The sequence below is a fragment of the Tamandua tetradactyla genome, chromosome 23 (genome assembly GCF_023851605.1).
Source record: "Tamandua tetradactyla isolate mTamTet1 chromosome 23, mTamTet1.pri, whole genome shotgun sequence".
NCBI classification, from domain to species: domain Eukaryota; kingdom Metazoa; phylum Chordata; class Mammalia; order Pilosa; family Myrmecophagidae; genus Tamandua; species Tamandua tetradactyla.
Window position 1 is genome coordinate 36,237,053 of NC_135349.1, and position 22,991 is coordinate 36,260,043.

At 43.4% G+C, this 22,991-nt stretch overlaps 1 protein-coding gene across 1 annotated transcript; it reads left to right on the forward strand.

Annotated features, from left to right (window-relative positions):
• Positions 1–5,957: 5,957 nt before the first annotated feature.
• CRYM (crystallin mu) lies at positions 5,958–22,971 on the forward strand. The gene is made up of 8 exons (XM_077141601.1): positions 5,958–6,182; positions 6,649–6,802; positions 8,864–8,926; positions 13,597–13,698; positions 15,415–15,598; positions 19,029–19,150; positions 19,834–19,918; positions 22,515–22,971. The coding sequence occupies exons 1-8, from the start codon at positions 6,013–6,015 to the stop codon at positions 22,577–22,579; spliced, it is 945 nt and encodes a 314-aa protein (XP_076997716.1). The 5' UTR covers positions 5,958–6,012; the 3' UTR covers positions 22,580–22,971.
• The last annotated feature ends 20 nt before the right edge of the window (positions 22,972–22,991 follow it).

Consider the following 22,991-nt stretch of genomic DNA (forward strand, 5'->3'; position numbering starts at 1 on the left):
CCTATCATAGCTTGTCAAACCCCAACCAAAACCATTCCTGCCAATCCTAAAGAACACCTAGGGTATCGTAGAAGATTCTATTATGATTCCAAGCACTACGATTACTTTCCAGAAACCTAAAACCTCCAGATGGGACCTGATGAGTCCTGGAATGCCGAGGACCCAGCCTCTCCAGAAGAACAACTAGTTCCATCCCTACCCCATATTATTGGCAGCCCCTTCCAACACGAAAAAGTTAGAATGGGCATGGCCCAAATACCCCTAAAAGAGTGGGAAAGGATCAAAGGTGATGGTAGAGTTATTCAGAGAAGGTAGGGTCTAACAAACGAATATGATTGCTGAATCATTATATTGATATTTCTTTTAGTTTCCAGTATCTCAGAGCAACTAGAAGTAAAAACTTAAAATTGTGGAAATGTAACCCATCCGAAATTCTGAAATCTGTTCTACAATTAATTGTTGCGATGTGCTTTGAAATTTATTGCTTTTTGTATATAAGTTATTTTTCAGGAAAAGAAAAGTCAATTGTGATGACAAATGCACAGCTATATGATGACGTTGTGAACCATCAGTTGTACACTTTGTGTGATTACATGGTATGTGGATATATAATATATATCAATTAAAAGAAGAACAATGGGTCTGTTTATTTTCTTTATGCTTCTGTATTTTTAAACCCATAAATGTTACATAGTAATTATTATAACAACAAAAATAATGAGCTGCACATATTTCTTTAACTCCAGCAGCCCTGGGTATGACTTTCTAGAAATGGTGAACTGAAAAAACAAATTTGTATAACCAAAATCAGTTTTCCAATTGCCAGTGTATCATCACTCTTTTTTAGTAATGAAATAGGTTCATTTATTATGTTCTACTCTGTGCCAAGCACCTCACTGGTGCATTACCTACAACTTCTTATTTCAATGGTACATATTTTGAAACATGCTCAAACACTTAGAATAATGGGTCTAATTGCTACATATCATAGCTTGCCAAACACCAACCAAAACCATTCCTGCCAATCCTAAAGCACACCTAGGGTATCGTATAAGATTCTACTATGATTCCTTTTATGTGTCTCATAAAATATTATGAGAATATTTTATTTTAATGTGACCACTTCCTAAGAAGAGCCCTGTGTAGCTCCCAACCAAACTTAAGCACTCATGCCTCCTAACCCATCGTCCAGATTCTGATCTTGGGCATCTGTTTCATCCTATACATTGACACAAAACTCACCTTTCTTAAAGTTTCATCTCTTTTAACATGTAATTTCTTTCCAAAGGTTCACCCTTCTAAGCTGTGAATCCTACACAAGAAGCATTCCCAGCTTTATCCCCCACTGCTGCCAGACAACAGCCCAATTTGCCTGGTAGCTTACTTTTCCCAACAACTGAGTAACACACACACACACACACACACACACACACACACACACACACATGCACACTGTCTAGCTCCAGGCTTCACCTTACCTGAGATGACCCCTTCCTCCTTCTGCCACTATAGCTTAATAGCTAGGAGTATAGCTTTGGAGTCTATCAGAGGGCAAATCCCAGCTCCTCTGCTGACATATGGGGTGAACTTGAACATATCCCTCCATCTTTTAGAGCCTCGAGTGGACAGTAAGACTAAGAATACCTACCTCCTTCAAAAGTTGTTGCATAAGTAAATGACATGATGTACCACAAATGCATGGAGCAGTACCGGTACATATCAATAACTATAAGATCAATAACCTGTTGCTACTATCACTGTAGTTAACATTATTATTTCAGGCCTTGCTTCATCCGTGCTCTTTCATAGAACCCTTATCTAGCCACCTCAGGCTCCCCTTGCTTTGAATTACCAAAAGCTTTAAATTTCATCTCACTGATTTGGCCAGTAGGGTTTACTTTCCTGCATTGTTAGTTACCCTCCCTTGTGCATTCTATTTATTTTCCCCATCTCAGCTATAAGCTAGAAAAAACCAACAACATTGTCATATACACTTGAACTCTTTGGGTACCTGTTTTGGTTTGCTAATGCTGCCGGAATGTAATATACTAGAAATGGGGCAGCTTTTTAAAGGGGGATTTATTGAGTTTAAAGTTTACAGTTCTAAGGCCATAAAAATGTTCTGACCTAAAGCATCCAGAGAAAAATATCTTGACTCAAGAAAGGCCAATGGGTCTGAGACACCTCTGTCAGCTGGAAAGGCACATGGTGATGTCTACTGGGGTCTTTGGCTTCTAGTTTCAAAACAGCTTCCCCAGGAGCATTTACTTTTTGCACCTCCAAACATCTGGGTTCGCGTTGGCGCTGAAGTTTTTTACAGAATGGTTACCTCTAAAAGGACTCCAGCAGGTGGACTAAGACCTACCTTAAATGGGTGGAAACAAATCTCCATGGAAACCACCTAATCGAAAAGTCCCACCACAATTGGGTGGGTCACATCTCCATGGAAGCAACTTAATAAAAAAAAATCACAACCAACAATATCGAATCAGAATTAAAGAACATGGTTTTTCTGGGGTACATAAGAGTTTCAAACTGGCACATTCCACCCTCTGGACCCCCAAAAGACATGTTCTTTCCGCATACAAATACTTTAATTCCATTACAATATCACAAAGTCTTAAACCATTTCAGTAACAATACAATACAAGTCAAAACCAGTAAAAATCTCATCAAAGTCAGCTACCGGCATGATCTGCCTAAAGGCATAATGCTCCTCTGGCTGTAGACCTGTGAAACTCAGAACAGGATATCTGCTGCCAATATACAAAGGAGGGACAGTCATGAGATGCATGTTACCAGAGTCATAGGGAGAAATCAAAGGAAAACAGGGATCACCGGACCCAAACAATTCTGAAAACCTACAGCGCAAACTCTGTTAGATTTCAAAGTCTGAGACTCACTTATCGTTAGGGCTTTAGAAAATGGCAGTCCCACCCTTTCCAAGGGCCTACGCAGAGAGAGGCCTTGCTCTCTCTTCCCAAACACTGGTGTGAGATTTGCAACCTTGGAGGACATTGGGGAGACCACCTTTTCCCCAGCTCCAACCTCTCCAAGCATCAGAGCCGCACCCAGGCACTCTGCCATCTTGGGGCACACACTTAACCCCCTCAGAACAATGGGGCAGCCACAAAGCTCCCTCCAGTTCCCAAAGAATGTGCTCCACCCTCTCTGAGGCCTGAGGTACCAATACTTTATCTGAATATCCAGGTGGAAGGCCCACCCTCTGCCTTTGGAACAAACTCACCCTCTCAAGGGCATGGGTGAGTCTGATCTCCTGGCCAGAGGTTTCTATTTTTTAAATTTATCATTGTGAAAAATAATATATATACAAAAAAGCAATACATTTCAAAGCACACTGCAAATATTAGTTATAGGACAGATTTCAAGTTTGGTATGGGTTACAAATCTACAATTTTAGGTTTTTCCTTCTAGCTGCTTCAAGACACTAGAACTAAAAGAAATATCAATATAATGATTCATCAGTCATACTTATTTGTTAAATCCCATCTTCGCTGTTATAACTCCACCTTCTCCTTTGATTTTTCTCCCAATCTTTAGGGGTATTTGGACTATGCCCATTCTAACTTTTTCGTGTTGGAAAGGGTTGTCAATAATATGGGATGGGGGATGGAACTAATTGATATTCTGAAGAGGCTGGCCCCTTTGGGTTTCAGGACTTATCTGGCCTAGGAACCCATTTGGAGGTTGTATGTTTCTGGAAAGTAATCATACTACATGGAACCTTTGTAGAATCTCAAATAGAGTCCTAGGTATTTTTTAGGGTTTGCAGAATTGTTTTGGTTGAGGTTTCGCAAACCATGGTAAATAGCAATATCTAGCTGAAGCTTACATACAAGTAGCCTCCAGAGTAGCCTCTCAACTGTATTTGAACTCTCACAGCCACCGATAACCTTGTTTTTTATACTGGCCCAAGGTTTCTTGGCTTCAGACCTTGGCTTCCGTGGTTCTTCTTTTGAAGTTATTTTTCTTTCAATGTGTGCCTTTTCTGTCCCTTTTAGTCCAGACTGGCAATGGTTCTGTTTATACAGATTCCACAGCCCTCTTGTTGATTTTCTATGCAGTATGCTGGGATCATGTCCATCAGACAATAGGAATTTCCACAAATCCTTTCTAGATAACTCCGCCTCAAATCTTCGCTTGTCCTGTAATGGTTGACTGCTTCCATGTTTGTTTAAATTCTCAAAATTCTCGCATGGGGCACTGTTCTCTGGGGTCTCCCTTTCTGGAAGCCCAGAATTTTCAAGATCATCAATTTTTGGTTCTTTGTACTCAAGAATTTAGTTCTCAGCTTATCTCTTTCCTTTCACGTTTCACTATAAGCTACAAGGAGGAACCAGGTTGCACTTCCCACATTTAGTTTGGAAATCTCTTCAGCTAAGTACCACAGCTTAAATTCTTATAAGCTTTTAAATCTTAACTTTTAAATTCTAACTTCCATGCAAAATCAAGACACAATTTGGCTAAATTCTATGCCACTTTAAAACAAGGATCGCCTTCCTTCCAGTTTGCAATAATACATGCATCATTTCTGTCTAAGGCCTTATCAGAAATAGCCTCAGAATTCACATTTCTACTAACAGTCTCTTCAGAGCATTGTAGGCCTTCTCTATCAAACTCTTCCAGAATTTTCCCCTTATCCATTCCTTCAATTTGTCCCTTTTCTGTCCCTTTTAGTCCTGGCTGGCATTCTGAGTTCTATCAAACTGGAATTCCAAAATCCTCCCCTTATCCATTTTAAAAAAACATTCCAATACATCGAGTATTTGCAAACCACAGCAGCACCCCACTTTTTAGGTACCAAAATCTGTTTTGGTTTTCTAATACTGCTGGAATGCAATCTATCAGAAATGGGACAGCTTTTTAAAAGGAAATTTATTAAGTTGCAAGTTTACAGTTCTAAGGCAATAAAAATTGTCCACCCTAAGGCATCCAGGCATCCAGAGAAAGATACCTTGACCCAAGAAAGGCCAATGGGTCCAGAACACCTCTGTCGGCTGTGAAGGCGCACGACTTGTATCTGTTGGGGTCTTTGGCTTCTGGTTTCAAAACAGCTTCCCCGGGAGCATTTACTTTCTTCATTTCCAAACATCTGGGTCTCATGTTAGTTCTGAAGCTATTAAGTTAGCTCTGAAGAAACCAGCATGGTTTTCTTTAAAAGTACTCCAGTGGTGGATTAAGACCCACATTGAATGGGTGGAGACACATCTCCATCTACACAAAAGGTCACAGTCAACAATATTGAATCAAGATTAAGGAACATGGCTTTTCTGGGGTACACGACAGTTTCAAACCAGCACAGCGCCCAAGGCCATTCCACCTTACCCAGGGAACATCCTCCTTTTTGAAGGTGACTGCCACTTAGGTTAGTCTGGTAGAAAATTGTGCACTCAAAGCAATAACGAGCTGGGGGGTGGGGGTGTGGAGAAGAGGTTAAGATAAAAGTCTCCAGCTGTGGGCAGAATTGAAAGGAATATGATTTTCATAGCCCTCTGTCTCCTTTCATCTAAGATTTCCTAGCAGCAAGCAATAATTTAAGAGCTAGGGGAGTCCTGCCATCGTTTGCGCCGTCTGCCGTCTCTCCTCTTTTCCAGGCAGGGTGATGGGGAGACAGCAGTAAGGAGGAGGGTGGAGGAAGTGACAGGGGAGGAAGATGCAGTAAGAGTAGGGAGCGGGGCTCCAAAATCCTTAAGCGATATGTCTTACGAGGAATGCAACTGCAGCTAATAACAGGAATTGAGAAAACGGACCCAGGAACGCCAAAACCCAGGAGGCCGCCACGACTCCAATGTTGGAGAATCCGTGGCTGCGAGAGATCCGGTTTCCCAACCCGGGGGCTGGCGTGGGCGGAGAGGGCGGAGCCGGGCTGGAGGGGTGGGGTTGGAGCAACTCGAGGGGCGGCGCCCGCGGGCTGCGTGCACACTCAAATAGGGCGCCGCCGCGGGATCGCGGAGCCGGGTGTGGGTTTGAGGCTTCAAGGCTGATAGCAACATGAGCCGTGCGCCCGCGTTCTTAAGCGCGGCCGATGTGCAAGGGCACCTCCGCAGCTCCAGCCTCCTCATCCCGCCCTTGGAGACGGCCCTGGCCAACTTCTCCAGCGGCCCAGATGGAGGCGTCATGCAGCCAGTGCGTACCGTCGTGCCGGTGGCCGAGCACCGGGGGTGAGTGGGAAGGGTGGCGGTCCGGGCGGGAGGAACCGGAAAGGAGGGAGAGAAGGAGTGCGAAAGGAAGGCTGGAGAAGGAAAAGAAGGAAGCACCCCTAATAATAACTGCCGCCTAATACGTGCTCCCCACTGTTCAGAGTGGGTATTTGGCATCACCTTGTTTAATTCAGCCTGCACTCCTCGGGGGGTAGATATTGGTACGACTGTTCTAACTTGGGGAAACAGAGAGGTTAAGTGACTTACACAGCACAGCTTCTAAGTGGAAGAGCTAGGATTCTAACCCGGTTTTTCTCATACGGAGCCAGACTCTTGAGGATATTACCTAAAGGAAGGCCAAAGGAAGTGGGTGGGGGGTGTTGGGGCAGGTAGGGCAGTGATTGAGAAAAATAGTATATGAGGATTTGATGGGAGCCCCGCGGACTGGTGGGGAGGGGTTGAAGCTGTTTCCTCTCTTTCCTTGTAGCTTCTTGGGGGTCATGCCTGTCTACAGTGCAACGGAGGATGCTCTGACCACCAAGTTGGTCACATTCTATGAGGGTCACGGCACCACCTCCATCATCCCCTCCCACCAGGCCACTGTGCTGTTCTTTGAACCCAGCAATGGGTCCCTGCTGGCGGTGAGCATCTCCCTGCCCTGGGATGGAGGGGGACCCTTGGGCCCAGAGATTGGCTCAAATTTAGTTCCCCATGAGCTAAATTTGTGACTGCACATGCCCCTCAGGAGTGACAGCGAAGGTTATCTATGACTGTGCATCTGATTCCAGGACTGCCTGGGATGCACAGCCCAGCACCAGAGCCCACTGTTTCTCCGAGCATGTGACAGCGTAGAAGTGATAATCTCCTCATTCTTGTATGTGTTTTCATGTATCCTTTCCTCACATAGAGAGCTCAAAGTAACCCAGTAGCCGAGGAAACATTTGTTTAGTGAGTCCCTGTCAACATGGAAGGAAGAGGGTATTCTGTAATTCCTGGGATGCTTTTCTGAAGGGTCCACAGTGACCTACTTTAACATCTAATAATAGTACCACCGAAATAGCAATAGCTCACATTATTGAGCATTTGTTAATGTCAGGCAGTGTTTCAAATACTTTACACGTATGAACTCTCTTAATATTTATAACCACTCTCTGAAGCAGGTGATATTACCATCATTGTGCAGATAAGGAAACTGAGTCATGGAACAACTATATCCAATTTATCCAAGTTTATGTAGCTTATAAGTGGCATGGCTAGACTTCAGACTCACTCAGTGTAACTCCAGGCGAATGCTTTTTAAAAAAAAAAAATCTTTTTTTCAAACATGGGCAGGCACCGCGAATCAAACCTGGGTCCTCTGGCATGGCAGGTGAGCATTCTTGCCTGCTGAGCCACCGTGGCCTGCCCATGACAGCTTTTTTACCACAAGGCTCTATTACCTTTTCACCTGCTGCTTATTCAACAATTATCATATGCCAGGTGGGAGATATTGATCTCATTTAATCCTGACAACATTCCTCTGTGATAGTTATTTGCATGCCTGCACGTGCGTGTGCGCACGCACACACACACACACACACACACACACCACTGCCCGCTTTGCTTGAGGTCCCACAGCTGGTTAGTGAAAGGCCTGCGAATCAACTCTAGGTCTGACTATGGAGCTTGTACTCTTAACACCACCTTCCCCTACCACCACCAAGCTGGCTCAGAGACCAGGCAGCTGAGATGCCATCAGGGACAGTCTCCTTAATTTACACCTCTATCTCCCCTGAATACTTAGTCCCTCCTTCTACCCCTAAATTTCTGGCTCTCCAAGGAATCTAGCTATTCATTACTTCCCTTGGGAAGTATCTAGCTCTTCCTAACCACCCCCAATACTCATCCAATAATGACAGAATCCACATTCCCTACCAGTAGATATTCCCCAGGGTTAGAAAGTAGACAACCAGGCTTTAGATCCTAGCTGAGTCTGCCCAAGAGCTGAGGGATTCGCTTCCCTCACCTGTAAAATGAGAATAAGGACACCCATCTGGTGAGGGTCAACCGAGATGAATAACTGATTAACAGAGGAGAACAGTGCAAAACTTGGTGATTATTAGCCAGGCCATACGCCTCAACCCTCACTATGCATCAGAATCACCGCAGAGCTTTTAAAATCAAGGATGTTTGGGTACCATCTCTAGAGGTTCAGACTAAATTCATGTAGGCATCGGTATCATTAAAAAGCACCCCACATGTGCAGCAGAAATTGAGAACAACTGAAATAAGGTTTTACATCCCTTGTACAGATGTCAAATGACTTAATTTTATCCCTAAAGTTTCATTTTATTTTGGTGATTCGAGAAATCCAGAACAAGAAAAATAAATGGACAGTTCTTGAGAGTTTGCCTTGCTGGTTTCACATATGCCATTACATCTATATATCCCTCATAATATCCCTCTGAATTGTTGGCATTTTCTTTATTTTTACAGGTGAGGAAACAGTGATTAGAGATTAAGATACTTGTTCAAAGTCGATTATCTCAAAAGTATCATACCTTTTTGAAAGGTATTTCAAATTGTATTCCTATCTGACACCAAGCCCGTGTTCCGTGTAGGATACTATAAAACTTCTTATGACTCCTCTTTTAGAGACGCTTCTCTTGACTTAAATGGTGGATAGGGGTTCCCTTTGCTCACTACCTCTCCTTCTCTTCAAGGTCATGGATGGGAATGTCATAACTGCAAAGAGAACAGCTGCAGTATCTGCCATTGCCACCAAGGTATGTGTTCTCAAGGCAAGCTGGTGGGTTTGAGTGTCCCTAGCATGAGAGACCAAGGGACAAGTGAAGAACCCATGTTGGTCTTAACTTGGACATAGCTGGCACTCCATGTGCCACATATGGGATGTCAGGTGGGCACAGAGACTCATGAAATTAGCTTCCATTTATTGAGCAGGTTTCAGATACTTAACATTCATTATTCTTAATCTTTATGTCAACCTGGTAAACTTACTATGGCTATTTCCATTTGTCAAGTATAGGGATATCAACGCATAGAGGTTGAGTTGCCCAGTTCCACACAGTTAATAAATGGCAGAGCAAAAATTTAAAACTTGACCTTTCCAGTTCCCAGCACTGTACCATAAGGTACAATCTGAACACCTGGTCTTTGCTACTCTAATGCCCAACCGATCACCCGGTGATTTTGTTTGGTTTTTTTTTTTTTTTTTTTAAAGGAAAGACAGAGAGAAGGAAGGAAGGATAGAAGGAAGGAAGGAAGGAAGAAAGGGAAACATCTTTAAACATTTTCTGGTTTTATTGTATTCTGTTTCTCCGTTTTTGTTACATGGGCTGGGGCCGGGAATCGAACCGAGGTCCTCCGGCATAGCAGGCAAGCACTTTGCCCGCTGAGCCACCGCGGCCCGCCTGGTTTGGTTTTTATAAGGAACTGACTTATGTGACCAAAGGAGCAGGCAAGTCCAAACTCCATTATGCAGATTACAGGTTGAAAACTCCAATAAAGGTGATACTGACTGAATTCAGTCTAAATTCCTTGGGGGAAGCTGACTGGCTGAAAATCCTGATAAGAGCCAGTGCTGAAGTTTAGTCCAAATTTCTCTTCTGAACTCTGAAATTCCCCAGTTCTGGCTTTTAAGACCATCAATTAATTGGACAGGGAGACTTCCCACAGTGCTGAGGGCAGTCTCCTTTGTTGATCATAGATGCAGTGATTGCATCTACAGTAAAATCCATCTCAAAATACCCTCACAGTTATCAGCAGGCCATGCTTGACCAAATGTCTGGATGCCATAATCTAGGCAAGTTGACCCATGGAATTACCATCACTGTGACATTTGTGCAAAGACCGAAAGAGGTGAACTAGTGAACCAGGCAAAAATGTGAAGGAGCACTCCAGGCAGGAAGAGTAACAAGTGATGGGAATAATGAAGTTCCTGCACAGTGCCAGGGCGTTCCACAAGGAAAACAATGTTTGGGGAGTTTAGAGTTAATAAGAAGAGAAGCCTTGGGTGGGTGTCTGTGGGAATGATTGGAGCCTGGACTTTTCACATTAAATGGAGAAGTACAAAGTGTGGGGACACTGGTTTAGGAGGCCTAAGCATTCAGGAAACTGGGTGATGGGTTGGGCATTAGAGCAGCAAAGACCAGGTGTTCAGATTGTACCTTAAGGTTTGCTAAATAAGTGATGGGGAGGAAAGAATGTGAGGCTTAATCTGATAATTGTATATGAAAGGATTGCTCTACCCACCTCGGTGAACCAGTTTTTAATTATATCCAGACCCAACTCAGATGGAAATAATCAGGAGACTCTGAGATATGTTTGCTGGTAACTTAGGAATGGAATGACTCTAATAACATTGTCTTACATTTGGTCTTTTTCAAAATAATTTCCAGCCCATTGTTTCCGCTTCTCTTTGAATCTCTGTGAGGAAGGCAGAGCAGGCTTTATTTGCCTCATTTTTCACCAAAGAAAGTGGAGATTGGGTTATCCTGAAGTGACATGACCAGGTAGCTGTGGGATTTTCCAAGGCTGCTTGTTCTCTTGTCCCAGATCAGTGATTTCCAACCCAAGCTATACAGCAGCATTCCTTGGGGAATTTTTTAAAAATTCAGATTCCCAGAAATGCTGAATCAGAATCTCTGAGGGTAGAACCCTGGAAACTAGCATTTTAACAGTTCCTAGATGATTCTGATCATCAGCCAGGTTTGGCAAGTTCTAAAACGCACTCTTAGAAATACTGTGCTTTGTTGCAATTAAAAAAAAAAAAAACACCTGCATTCCCAGAAGAGTTGGAGAAACTCAGGTTGACCCTTCAAAATTTAGGCCAAAACTTGAAAACTTCATTCCCAGGGGTCCACGTTTGCTATTTTGACAAGGAGCAAAGAATCTGTTTCTACTTCTTGCCTTGCTGGAGGTAGAATGCTTTCTTTTGCACTGCTGCTTTTTTCATTTAGGGCATTTGAGAGAAAGAAGAAAAGCATAAGAAGGTCTGTATACTGTAACTTCTATAGGTCTGACTGACACTATAACTCCTTTGTGTTTAGGTTTTGCATGACTTAGTTGGGGACTCTGACATCCTTTCTCAAGGTGACAGCATATATCAGCGTTTATCCCTGGCATGCATTTATTGAACACATATTTCAGTACCTTCCAAATGCCAGGCCCTGTGCTCGGCACAGGGAACAGAATCAATCCAAAGATCAGACTAATACATGTAAAATTACAACCCTGCCAAGTACATTGAATGAAAGGTGTGAAGTGCTATGAGAGTGCAAAATGGGGAGGGTGGGTGAATCTTGATGTAGTCTGCAGCGTTAGGAAAGACTTCTCCTGAAGGAAGAGATATTTGAGCTGAGATTTGAAGGATATTGGGAATTACTTGTGAACACAGAGGGGAGAGAATTCCAGGCAAAGGAAAGCACCTGTGCAGAGGCCCTGAGGTATGCTCCAGTGTGGCTGGAAGACAGGAAGTACGGGAAGACGTGTCAGGATAGACGGCTGGAGAAATGGAAGGGCCAGACTGTGTAACGCCTTGGCAAATGCAAATGAAGCGCAGACTTTCAAACTCTGTTTAAATGAGAAACCTAGCAGAATCATATACCCATTTTTAAATTACCTGCATACTAGGAGAACAGGATGAAGTGCTACCAACCCTGTTATGATCTAATACATCTCTTAAATGTGTATCCCATTTAAGAAAAGAGATGTCAATTATTACAGTATTGTCCATGCAACAAATTATCAAATAAGACAGCCAATCAGAATTACAGACTCTTTTGTGGGGTTGGGGATTACTTTTATAGGACACAGCGGCAGTTTCTAAAAGCCAAAACCTAGACTTCTCTGTTCAAATTGTGCCTTCAGGGCAGGCCACGGTGGCTCAGTGGCAGAGTTCTCACCTGCCATGCCAGAGACCTGGGTTCAGTTCCCGGTGCCTGCCCATGCAAAAAAAAAAAAAAAAAAAATGTGCCTCTAAAAATAGATTCATATTAACAGAAAACAGGAAAAAATTGCTAACAGCCAAGGAAAAATCACCTAATTCTCTTTATTGGACAAAAGGATAAGATTACTAATCTTGTTCCCATTTCAAAATAGTTCCCATTTTGAAACTTTATTGCCTCAGATTCTCTGAACTGTATTTTATGGCACAGAATGCTCTTTCTGCTTCTGTAGTCACAGGGAGGTTGGCAATCTAATACCTCTGAGTTTCCTTCTTGCTAATTGTTAATAATTGAGAAAACTTCCACTTTTAAAGTTAGGCTCTAGAATTTCAATAATTAGTATTGTAAGAAAGAGCAGACCCAAGGAGCTCAAATTTTACTAAATGATACAGAGAAAAGGTAGAAGAGTGTCTTGTTTAATACATGTGGTCTAAGGGACAAGTGACATCCTTCTTCTATACCAGTGGTTCTCAGCTGGGGAGATTTTGTCCCCTTTTCCTCCAACCTGCTCTCCAGGAATACTTGGAAGTGTCTAGAGGGATTTGTGGTGTAACAACTGGGAATGGCAGAGAGGTGCTCCAGGCATCTGGTGAGTTGAGTCTGGGGCTACTCCTTAAGATCACATGCCACACAGATGAGCTCCCCTCAACAAAGAATTATCTGGCCCAAATGTCCCTAGACTTTGTTCTACTCGTTGTTGGTCATAATGGGCATATACCAAATCTGTGTAAATAAGATTGTGCCCACAAAGCTTACAGACCAGCACAAGAAAATGAATCTATAAAGAAATAAGTAAAAGGAAGTAGTCCATCCTATCAGGTAGCTCATAAAGATGTCACTGGGAAGGTGATACTCAATATGAGTTTATTACTGACCCCTGTTCCCAAATGTGAACACTGTTACACTATCAGGAGGTGCCAGAAACACCAGCTCTCCATACTTGACTTAAAGATCAGAGACAGTGGACTTAGTAAATACAGCTGAGCATGCTGGGGAGCAAGGCTTCTGGATTCCATGAAGCTCTTAGAAGCAACTCAGGGCTCTGAGAAGGCATTGCTCATCATGTACCTGAGATGGAGTTACACAGGAGAAAGAATGTGGACTCTGGAATAGGAAAAATGTGGGTTTGTGCCATTAAATAATTGGAGGATCCTGTGCAGGTCGCTTAACCTCTCTGAACCTCAGTTTCCTCATCTGTAAAGAAGGAGAATAACAAGAGGAATATCTAGCTCGTTGGATCATAGTGTGGAATAAATAAGATCACAGAGCCTTGGCATTTATTAGGGGCTTTATAAAGGTTCCTTACCTTCCTCCCCACTCTACAGAGGGGAAACTGAAGCGAAACTGACAGTTCCCTGATTGCCCATGAGCTCTTGAGGTTGCTGACCATAGGGCAGGAGTCTCCTGAAATTCAAATTGTGTTTATTTTCACCTTTCAACTGATCGCCAGTGTCTCCCTTGACTTTTTCTACCTCTTTTCTCTCGAATAGTTTTTGAAACCCCCCAACAGCCAAGTCTTATGCATCCTTGGGGCTGGGGTCCAGGCCTACAGCCATTACGAGGTCTTCATGGAGCAGTTCTCCTTTAAGGAGGTAAGTCCACGGAGTGGCCAGTGGCCTGTGACCATCTTCCTTCACATGCCACATGGGTTGTTGAAGAGTCCAGACTAAACAATTCTTTTACCTGATGGCTTCCCCAGAAGCCGAATTGGCAGGAAGGCCTGAATCACATCTTAGTTCATAGGGGATACAGCCGGCTTGGTTCCTTAGAGGATTGATTTACTCTGTTGACCTTTGGTGCCTCTCTCTGCTTCTGTTTAGAGAGCCCAGGAGTCTTTAAGCATTCAGGGTTATGGATCCTGGAACTGAGGATGAGGCCGAGAGAGCAGGAAGCCCACCACATCCCCATTCTGCAATCTAGATTCTGGTCCACCTGTCCCCAGTCGTGGCTCATCCTTCAACTGGGAATGTTTCATGCACCTTTTATTTTATTTTTTGTATGTGTGTATGGTGGAGAGTATTTAAAGTATTTTTATGATAAAATTAATGCATCTGTTGTGGGAAAAATAAACTAGAAGGAAGAAAGCAAAAGAGAAATACACTTTCATCTGTTTTCAAAGACAAGGAGTTAACATCTTCTAATCTCTTATTAGCTTTTTCTAATATAGTTTTAATCTTGTGATAGATACACAATTGTGTATCCTGTTCTTTTTGCTGAATGGTCAAACACCATCACATTTCCAAATTCATCAAAGATTTGCATAATTTTCCATCAAGAAGGATACTGTGGCCAGCCATTCCCTTATGGTTGGGCATATTACAGTGTTTTCACCTCAACTGATGAATTTAAACACAAGACTTATATCCCTGAATTCATTATACGTTTTGTTACAAGAGTTTCTTTAAGCCTTATTTTCCACTGTTAGAATGGAATCCCCACCCCAGTCATAGAAACCTGATAAGCTGCATGCCCACCAGGTCCTGGTGAGGCGATGACAACCCCACACCCACCCTTCCCCACAACATCTTCCAGGGTTCCAATTTCCATTCTGCCCTTGGCCTCTTCATCTGCTGCACCATTTCCTCTTCAAACCCTTTCGATCTTTAATTCCCTACATATACTTCAAGTTATGACATTATTCCAGGCCAAACTCTGCCATGAATTTTCCTTTCTGTGAATCTCATGCCCACTGAGCCTCCTTTACAGGGTCTCAAACACAGACTGAGTTTAGTACTGACTTTGTCTGGTCCCATTCTACTCAATAAAGAGAAGCCAGGAGAGTCCCTGTGACTCATGCAGTTTGCTTGTGAGGTGAGATTTTCACATGGGAAGGTACCAAGTAGGCATTTTTGACCATTAACATCTATGGAGCCCTTACTCTTTATCAGGAGTTGTGTTAGGTGCTCAAGCTGTTCCTTGATTATTTCTCATCCTTAAGCATAAAAACAGAGGCTGGTGACATTATGCATTTCCGGGACAGTAAGTGACACAGCAAGGATTTGCTCCAGAACTTGACCTGCTAATCATTAAGCTACATAAAAGCTATGAAGCTATGGAGGTATGCATCCCAGCTAGAGCTGAAAATTTTCCAACTTTCTTTAAAAGGGAAGGTTGTAGAGAAAGCCTGTTTTTAAATATCTATCCAGATATCTGCCCAGATTAATGCTGTCCCCCATGAGGGGGTGACTTAGATAACCACAGTCCCTCCCCCAGAGTGGTTCATCTTTTCCTTAGTAACCCTGGGCTTGGTGTAATGTAAACAGCTTAAAAAGACAGCACCAATATCTCTCTTCTTACCCCCATTGAAGGTAAGGATATGGAACCGCACCAAGGAAAATGCAGAGAAGTTTGCGAACACCGTGCAAGGAGAGGTAAAAGTCTGTTTGTCGATCCAGGAGGCTGTGACAGATGCAGATGTGATCATCACAGTCACCATGGCAACAGAGCCCATTTTGTTTGGTGAATGGGTGAAGCCTGGGGCTCACATCAATGGTGAGTGGAGGGACTCCCCCAGCATTGGCCGTGGTGGCCAAACTCCTTCCTGCAGAGCTGTTTTGCCCATTACATACAACCCCCAAGCTTTCAAGGGCCTACAGAAATATTTGAGGCCTGAAAAACAACACTGGGCCCGAAAGATTCAAGAAAATTGCAAGCCTGAAATGAATAAGTATTTAGTTAAGCGTCTATAGAAAGTAACATTATGCCAAATGGCCAGCCACAACTCAATTTTTAAATGTGACAAGTTTAAATCACAAGAGCCAGTGAGTTGCTGTTCTTAAAAAAAAGTTAGAATTATAAAATCTTTTCAAAAAAAAAAATCACAGCAAAAATAATATTCAGTGTGACGTGTGGGTGTGATAGGATAAGGAGGGGACTCTAAAAGTAAGAGTGCCTGAGGTCTCTGAAGAGCTTCAATCCTTACAAGAGCCTTTTGAGGTAGGAGTTCTTGTTATCATGATCCCTGTTTGGCAGGTGAGGCATGGAGAGATTAAGTAACTTGCCCAAAGTCAAAGGTTCTTAGTGGCATAGCTGGAATTTGAACTGAAGTAATCTACCTTCAGAGCTCAAGCTCTTAAATGTGACTGTATCATCTCTCAATGAGAAGGCTGATTCCAGTGAGCAGAGCAGACAAAGCCTAGGGGCTTTAAATGTAGTATTGGTGCCCCTATTTTTGATGAGCACATGGTGTGACATTGGAAGCCAAGAGCTCTGCGCATATCTGCAGATAGTCAAGACCCAAGTGTCATTATTATACACTCATTCACAAATGTTTAGTGAATCCCTACTGTGTGCCAAGCACTTGAGGTCGGTGACTGCTTTCATGATGCTTACATTCTATAAGGGAAGAAAGGTAAACAAGCAAACTAGAGCACCCCAGCTAAAAGTAAGTCCTATGATGGAAACAAAACACTAGGATGTGATGGAGCTTATCTGTGGAAGAAGGCAGAGGGAGAGGTAATTACCTCAGTAGGGTTAACTGAGAAGCCCTCTTGAGAAGGTGATTTTTGAGCTGTGACCTGAAGGATAAGGATGAGCCAGCCATGTCAAGAGCTGAAAGAAAAGCATGCCAGGAGAGGAAACAGCCAGTGCAAAGGCCCTGAGGTAGAAGCAAATGTAGCTTGTTTGAGGAATGGGCTGAAGATTTCAGCCTATTTGGGACTGGTGTAGGATATAGACTCAAGGGGGTAGGTAAGAGGCAGCATGACTGTTAGGTAAGAGTGGCTGGGGTTGGCTTTATGAACAGAAAGACCATTTCCAGAAGAACTTGGGAAATCAAGATAAACCAGTCCTTAGTGAAATGCATGTCCAAGAACAGAGCTGAATCTTCAGCAAAGCTAACTTGGGTTTGTTGTTTTTTGTTGTAGTTTTTTCAGCTTAAAACAACATACATTTATTATCTCATAGTTTAGCAGTCTGGGCATGGGTGAGCTAGGTCTTCTGCTCAGTCTCATGAGAATTAAATCAAGGTATTGTCCAGGCTGCACTTTCATCTAGAGTTTCAGTTCCTTATGGTTGTAGTACTGAGGTCCCTGTTTCCACTAGAGGCCACACACGTCCCTTGTCATGTGAACCCTCCATCTGTATAGCCAGCAGCATAGAATCTCCCTCACATCAAATCCCTTTCATACTTTCGTATCTCTCTCCCGGAAGGGCTGACTTGATTTTGAGACAAGGCATCTGTTCTCTTTCCCTGGCTGAGGAATAAAATTGGTTTTTGCATTCATGGTGGTGGCAAATATATTTAAGAAAAGTGTGTTACAAGCACAGTACACAGGGAAATACCACCCACAGATATTACTTATTTTAACCATTTGGCTGAGAGGCAGGCCTGATCCCACCCTCCCCCTCACTTCCCTCATCCTTCCCTCCCCTCTCCCTGCTCTGTTCCTACCAGCAGTCTGTCTTCTGACCCTCACTCCTGCTAGCCCCACAGAAAACAGGACAAAGCCCTGGCTGAGTCAGCCCCTCCCTATGCCCCTGGCCCACCTCCATCTGCCTGAGTGACCTTACACCACCCTTTGAGAACTTACCCTGCTCATAAACAGCGGCTGTTGTGGCAGGGGATGGGGGGGGGGGGGTACAGTGAGAAGGGGTGGCCTGAGAAGCTGGGATTTTTCCCACCAGCTTATGATTTATTTACGAGCTTCATTAGCTACTGTTTTTGTTCTATAAAACTCCCCACACAAACAGCCTTTAAGATGGACATTTTTAACTGCTCTCTTAGGAAATGAGAGTGAAGGACAACAGCAGGAGAGGGAACAAGTAAAGAAAAGCTGGACAGCAGTGCAAGAAGGCATATAAATGCTGCTTTATATTCATATAAGGCTTTATAGCCGCTTCCAAAGACTGGCTGGCCACAGGCTCAATCCAGCCAGCAGATGTGTTTTGTTTGGACCATACAGTGTTTTAAAAATCAAGAAATATCACATGCAAGTAAATGTCCTGCTTTTCTTTTTTAAGAAGAGGAGGAAGAGGAGAAGGTGGAGAGGAGAAGGAGGAGGAGGAGGAGATTTGGGAACAATCTGGTAACACTGGACCTGCATGCTCACGTAGCAACAATTAGTTGGAGCTGAACAGTGACTGTCCCCTCTAGAAGGGCCTGCATTTTTCTGTGTGCCTCAGCCTCCACCATCCTCAGTCCAGTCCCTCGGACCCACTTAGCTCATTTTGATGAACTTCCTGGCCCCTGCAGCCACTTGGTTGCAGCCTCTACATTATCCTATGTCTCAGCGCACAGAGGCACATGCCCTGGGTACCTTGTTAAGGTCCTGGGTTGGTTCTGCAGAGGGTAAGAGAGCTCAGGGCCAGTGTGGAGCCAGTTTTCTCTTTTTGAAGTCTCTTCACCACAGTGACACTCAGCTCTTGTCATGAATTGAGTGAGATGTGGTTGGAGGTAAGAGCAAATAGGCAGATAGAACGGAGAGGAGTGTAGAGTATAAAACAGCTCCAAATGATATCTGTGCTTCCAGATTTTTGTAAAGAAGTCCTTGCTCCTGACGAATGGGAAATGCACTCTCTCAGACCTGTATTCACTTAGTAGATACGTAATCTTGGCAAGCGCCAAGCCTCAATTTCTGCATCTGTTAAATGGGAATCAAGACATTGACATGTACTTGTAAGGATGATAAATGGTATGTGTAAAACATCTGAAAATAGTAGGTGCCAAAAAGACCAGTGCTGTCACCTCAAAACCTTTTGGGAATGGAAAGAAAACAATGCAAGGTGGTAGTAGTCAGTATTCATTCTTGCAGATTGAGAGCGGCATGGCCTGGGGAGATAAGGAGCTGTTCCAAATCTGAAGGATGACACCAGTCCTTCCTCAGCTTTTCCCGACCCACCCCTATGGTTCTTCCATGCCTTGGCACTTTCAGTGCTTCTGGGGACTGTCCCCGGGCTTAGGGTCTGCTTGGCTGTCTTCCAGCTGTTGGAGCCAGCAGACCTGACTGGAGAGAACTGGATGATGAGCTTATGAAACAAGCCGTGCTGTATGTGGATTCCCGGGAGGCCGCCGTGAAGGAGTCTGGGGACGTCATATTGTCAGGGGTGAGCCTCCTCTCCCCATAGCTGCCCGGGCTGGTCCTACCCTAAGCACGGGTTTTGTTAACTTCCCCTTCAGTTTGGCCTATTCCAGACCTTGGCTACCCCCATCTACTTATGAAGAAACCAGCTTCCTTTTCATCCTCTTCCAGAATAATGTGGACTTCATGGCCATGACATGTGTTTTTCTGTCCCTTTGCCCTGGAGAGAGAAGTTTGATGGATTTTTCCATTGGAGAAATAAAGCCATGGGCTCAGGAGATAGGAATCTCTTGCCATCCGGAAGCTTTCCCAGTGCAGCCAGCACCCTAGGGCCATGGCTGGCTACCTCCTAGCCCTTTCTTTTCCTCCTTTTAAAAATCAGGACTTAGAAGCAAGAAGGGGGCTGTCAAAATGAATGTTCTGATAGGAGCATGCCTGCTTCCTCACCACCGTGGTGACTTGGCAGGAAATCTCCCTAGCCACAAACTTGGGTCTCTGAGTTCATGGCCTCATAAAGGCTGGTGCTACCAAAAAATAATTGGGGGGTGGGGGGAGGAAGCAGCCTCCCTGATGTAATCCAGTTTACAAATGATCTCTTTGTCAAGTTCATCCCTTATTCAGGATAGGGAGAGCCCCAGCTGGTTTTGGAAGTCAGACCCCCGCGGACTTCGGCCTCATGGTCTGGAGCTGGGTGTGTTTGTTTCCCAGGCAGACATCTTCGCCGAGCTGGGAGAAGTGGTAAAGGGTGTGAAGCCAGCCCATTGTGAGAAGACTACTGTGTTCAAGTCTTTGGGTAAGAACCGTGTGCCCTGGGCACAGATCAGACCATAGCACAAGGCAGGTTGACCCAGCAGCGCAAAGAAGAGTGATTGACCAGGCTCTGTAGCTGAGCCATTGTGAAATCCATTATTCAGACCATACTTAGATGTCTTAGTGCAGTGGTTCAGCCCGTGATGTCTTCCCCTCTTGTTTCTTCACCATCTGTTACCTTGAGTTGCTGTGAGGATTAGGTGTGATGTGCATGTAAGTCGATTTTCATATAGTGAGTATCATCAGTGAATCATTTTGACTTAGATCTAAATGAAACTCAGAAGAAGATCCTTCAGATGGAAGGTGGAGGATAAAAATGTTAAAAGACAGAGTGATTAAGGGAAATGGTGGGGACACTCAACCTGAAAAAGATCCAAATAGAAAGTACAGCCAGGAACCTCCTCGTTGCCTCCTTCCTATCCTCCCACCTGCTGACTCGGGGAAGGGCTTCCCTGAGACCACATTACCACCTGACTTGGCACAGGTATAATCCCAACAGAGAATGGCCTTCCAGTGCCCCTCAGACTGGCTGTCCAACTCCACTATTTTTGAGAAAACAGAATTTCAAATGGCAACAGAGCTGATATTCAGCTGATAATGCCAAACTGGTTGGTAAAGAACTGCTGCCCTGAGCCCAGAAAGAGTGTCCTCTGTCCCTCTCTCAAGACCTTCCAAACTTCATAATCCGGCACCAAAGGTTTAATGCTTGGCTGGTCAGGGAGTTGCCATAACCTTGAACATGTTCCAGATACCAGCACCCATGCCAGATGGTCAGAGTCCATGTTAAATATTTTTAAAATATCCCCTGCACAGGGAGACAAGCATAGGCAGTATAAATTTTACCAAGAGCCTGTTTTGAAGACATCACAATGATCCAGGTGTGTCTGTTTCAGAGTTCATAGCAGGGAGCTGGATTTGAGTTTGGCCACTCCCTTAAGGAGACAAAATCCCACAGAATCCTGTTCTACCTTTTTAAGCAATTTTCGTTTTCTTATTTTTGGGGATTGGTTTTATTGGCACATGCTTTCATTTAGCAGAGGCATATAAGACACTATATGTAAAGGCTCTGTACTGTCTATAGTGGTGGGAGCAGGAATCGATAATATAGCTCCTGCCCTTTAAGAACATATGCCCATCGGAGGTTAAAGAAGTATGTATTCAAAACTACAAGACAAAAGAAAGTTGCTGCAGGATGCAGGGTTTGAACTAGATGAGGGGTCAGCGAACTGCAGCCTGTGGGCCAAATCCAGCTGGCTGCCTGTTTTTATAATACATATTTTTTTAATTGTGAAATGTTACATATATACAATAAAGTGATAAATTTCAAAGTACAGCTTAACAACTAGTTATAGGGCAAATTTCAAAGTATAATATGGGTTCCATAATTTCAGATATTTCTTTCTGGATATTCTAATATACTAGAAACTAAAAAGAAATAACTGTTTAATGACTCAGTAGTCATCATTTGTTAAATCCTAACTTCTCTATTACAACACCTCCCTCTCATTTGATCATTCTCTCAATCTTCAGGGATACTTGGGCAATGGTTAGTCTCACTTCTTCATGCTGAAAAGGAGTGTTGACATTAACGGCTAGGGGAATACATCTGGTTGATATTCTGGGAGAGACTGGTACCTCTAAGTTTCAGGGCTTATCTGGTATAGGAACAATCTGGAGGTTTCCGTTTCTGAAAAATAAACTTAATAAGTAAACCTTTTATAGAGTCTTAGATAGTGCCCTGGTTTTTCTTTAGGGTTTTCAGGAATACTGTTGGTTGGAGCTTTGCATACCATGGCAATTTGCAATATCTAGCTGAAGCTTGCATGAGAGTAATTCCAGAATGACCTCTCAACTCTGTTTAAAATCTCTTGGCCACTGAGCCCTTATTTTGTTACATTTCTTCTTCCTCTTTTGGTCCAGAAGGCTCTCTCAATCCCTTGATGCCATGGCCAGGCTCATCCCTGGGAGTCATGTCCCACATTGCCAAGGAGACTTACACCCCGGGGAGTTATGTCCCATGTTGTGGGGAGGGTAGTAAGTTTATTTTCAGGGTTTTGCTGCCTGTTTTTGTATAGTCCTTGAGGTAGGAATGGTTTCTACATTTTAAATGGTTGGGATAAAAATCAAAAGATTTTATGACACATGAAAATTATATGAAATTCAGATTTCAGTGTCCATAAACAAAGCTTTGTTGGAGCACTGCCACACTCATTTGTCTATGTATTGCCTATGTCTGCGTTTGCACTTCAACAGCAGAATTCAGTAACTGTGAGAGAGACCATGTGGCCTGCATCTGGCCTTTATAAAGATTTTGCTAACCCCTGAATTAGAACTGGGGGACACTTAAAATTAACTTAGTGTCATGTCTCGCTTAATATCATATTCCCTGCCTTGTCGTTCATTTCCCAGATGATCTAAGCCTGATCTCACCACTGGGTACCAGTCATTTTTATCCTAAAGGGCATTAAAAGCATGGACAACATGTCCAGAACCTACCTTTCATGGGACCTGGGTGGTTTTGGGAAAAACCTACTCCTGACAACAGGTGAACCAAATTTCTGTCCGTCTGTCCATTCCAGGCATGGCATTGGAAGACATGGTTGCAGCCAAACTAGTATATGATTCCTGGTCATCTGGTAAATAAAACAAAGGAACTTACTGTTGCGATGGATGCTCAAGGGGCATTTGCCACTGGTTGTCTCACAATTTCTAGAGCAAAAGAGAGCCCAGTCCCTAGTGAACTTTAGTTTTGTGCTTATTGTATCTTTCCTTAAATAATGAGATTCCCATTGATGTTCGTAATTAGAAGGCAAAACTAAATACCCATTTCCTCTTTTATGCTTTGTTATAGTAGCTTTCCTTTTCCTTGTATTTCACTACCTTTTGTATTTCCCTGAAATAAAGCATTTTTCAATTTGAAGTGTTTGCTTCATGGCAAAGGAGTCCAAGTGCTTTCATTCACTCCTGGAATGATATAATTACATTTGTTTTCTGATTTTCTTATTGAGATGCACGTCACATACCATAACATCTACCATTTTAAAGTGTGCAAATTC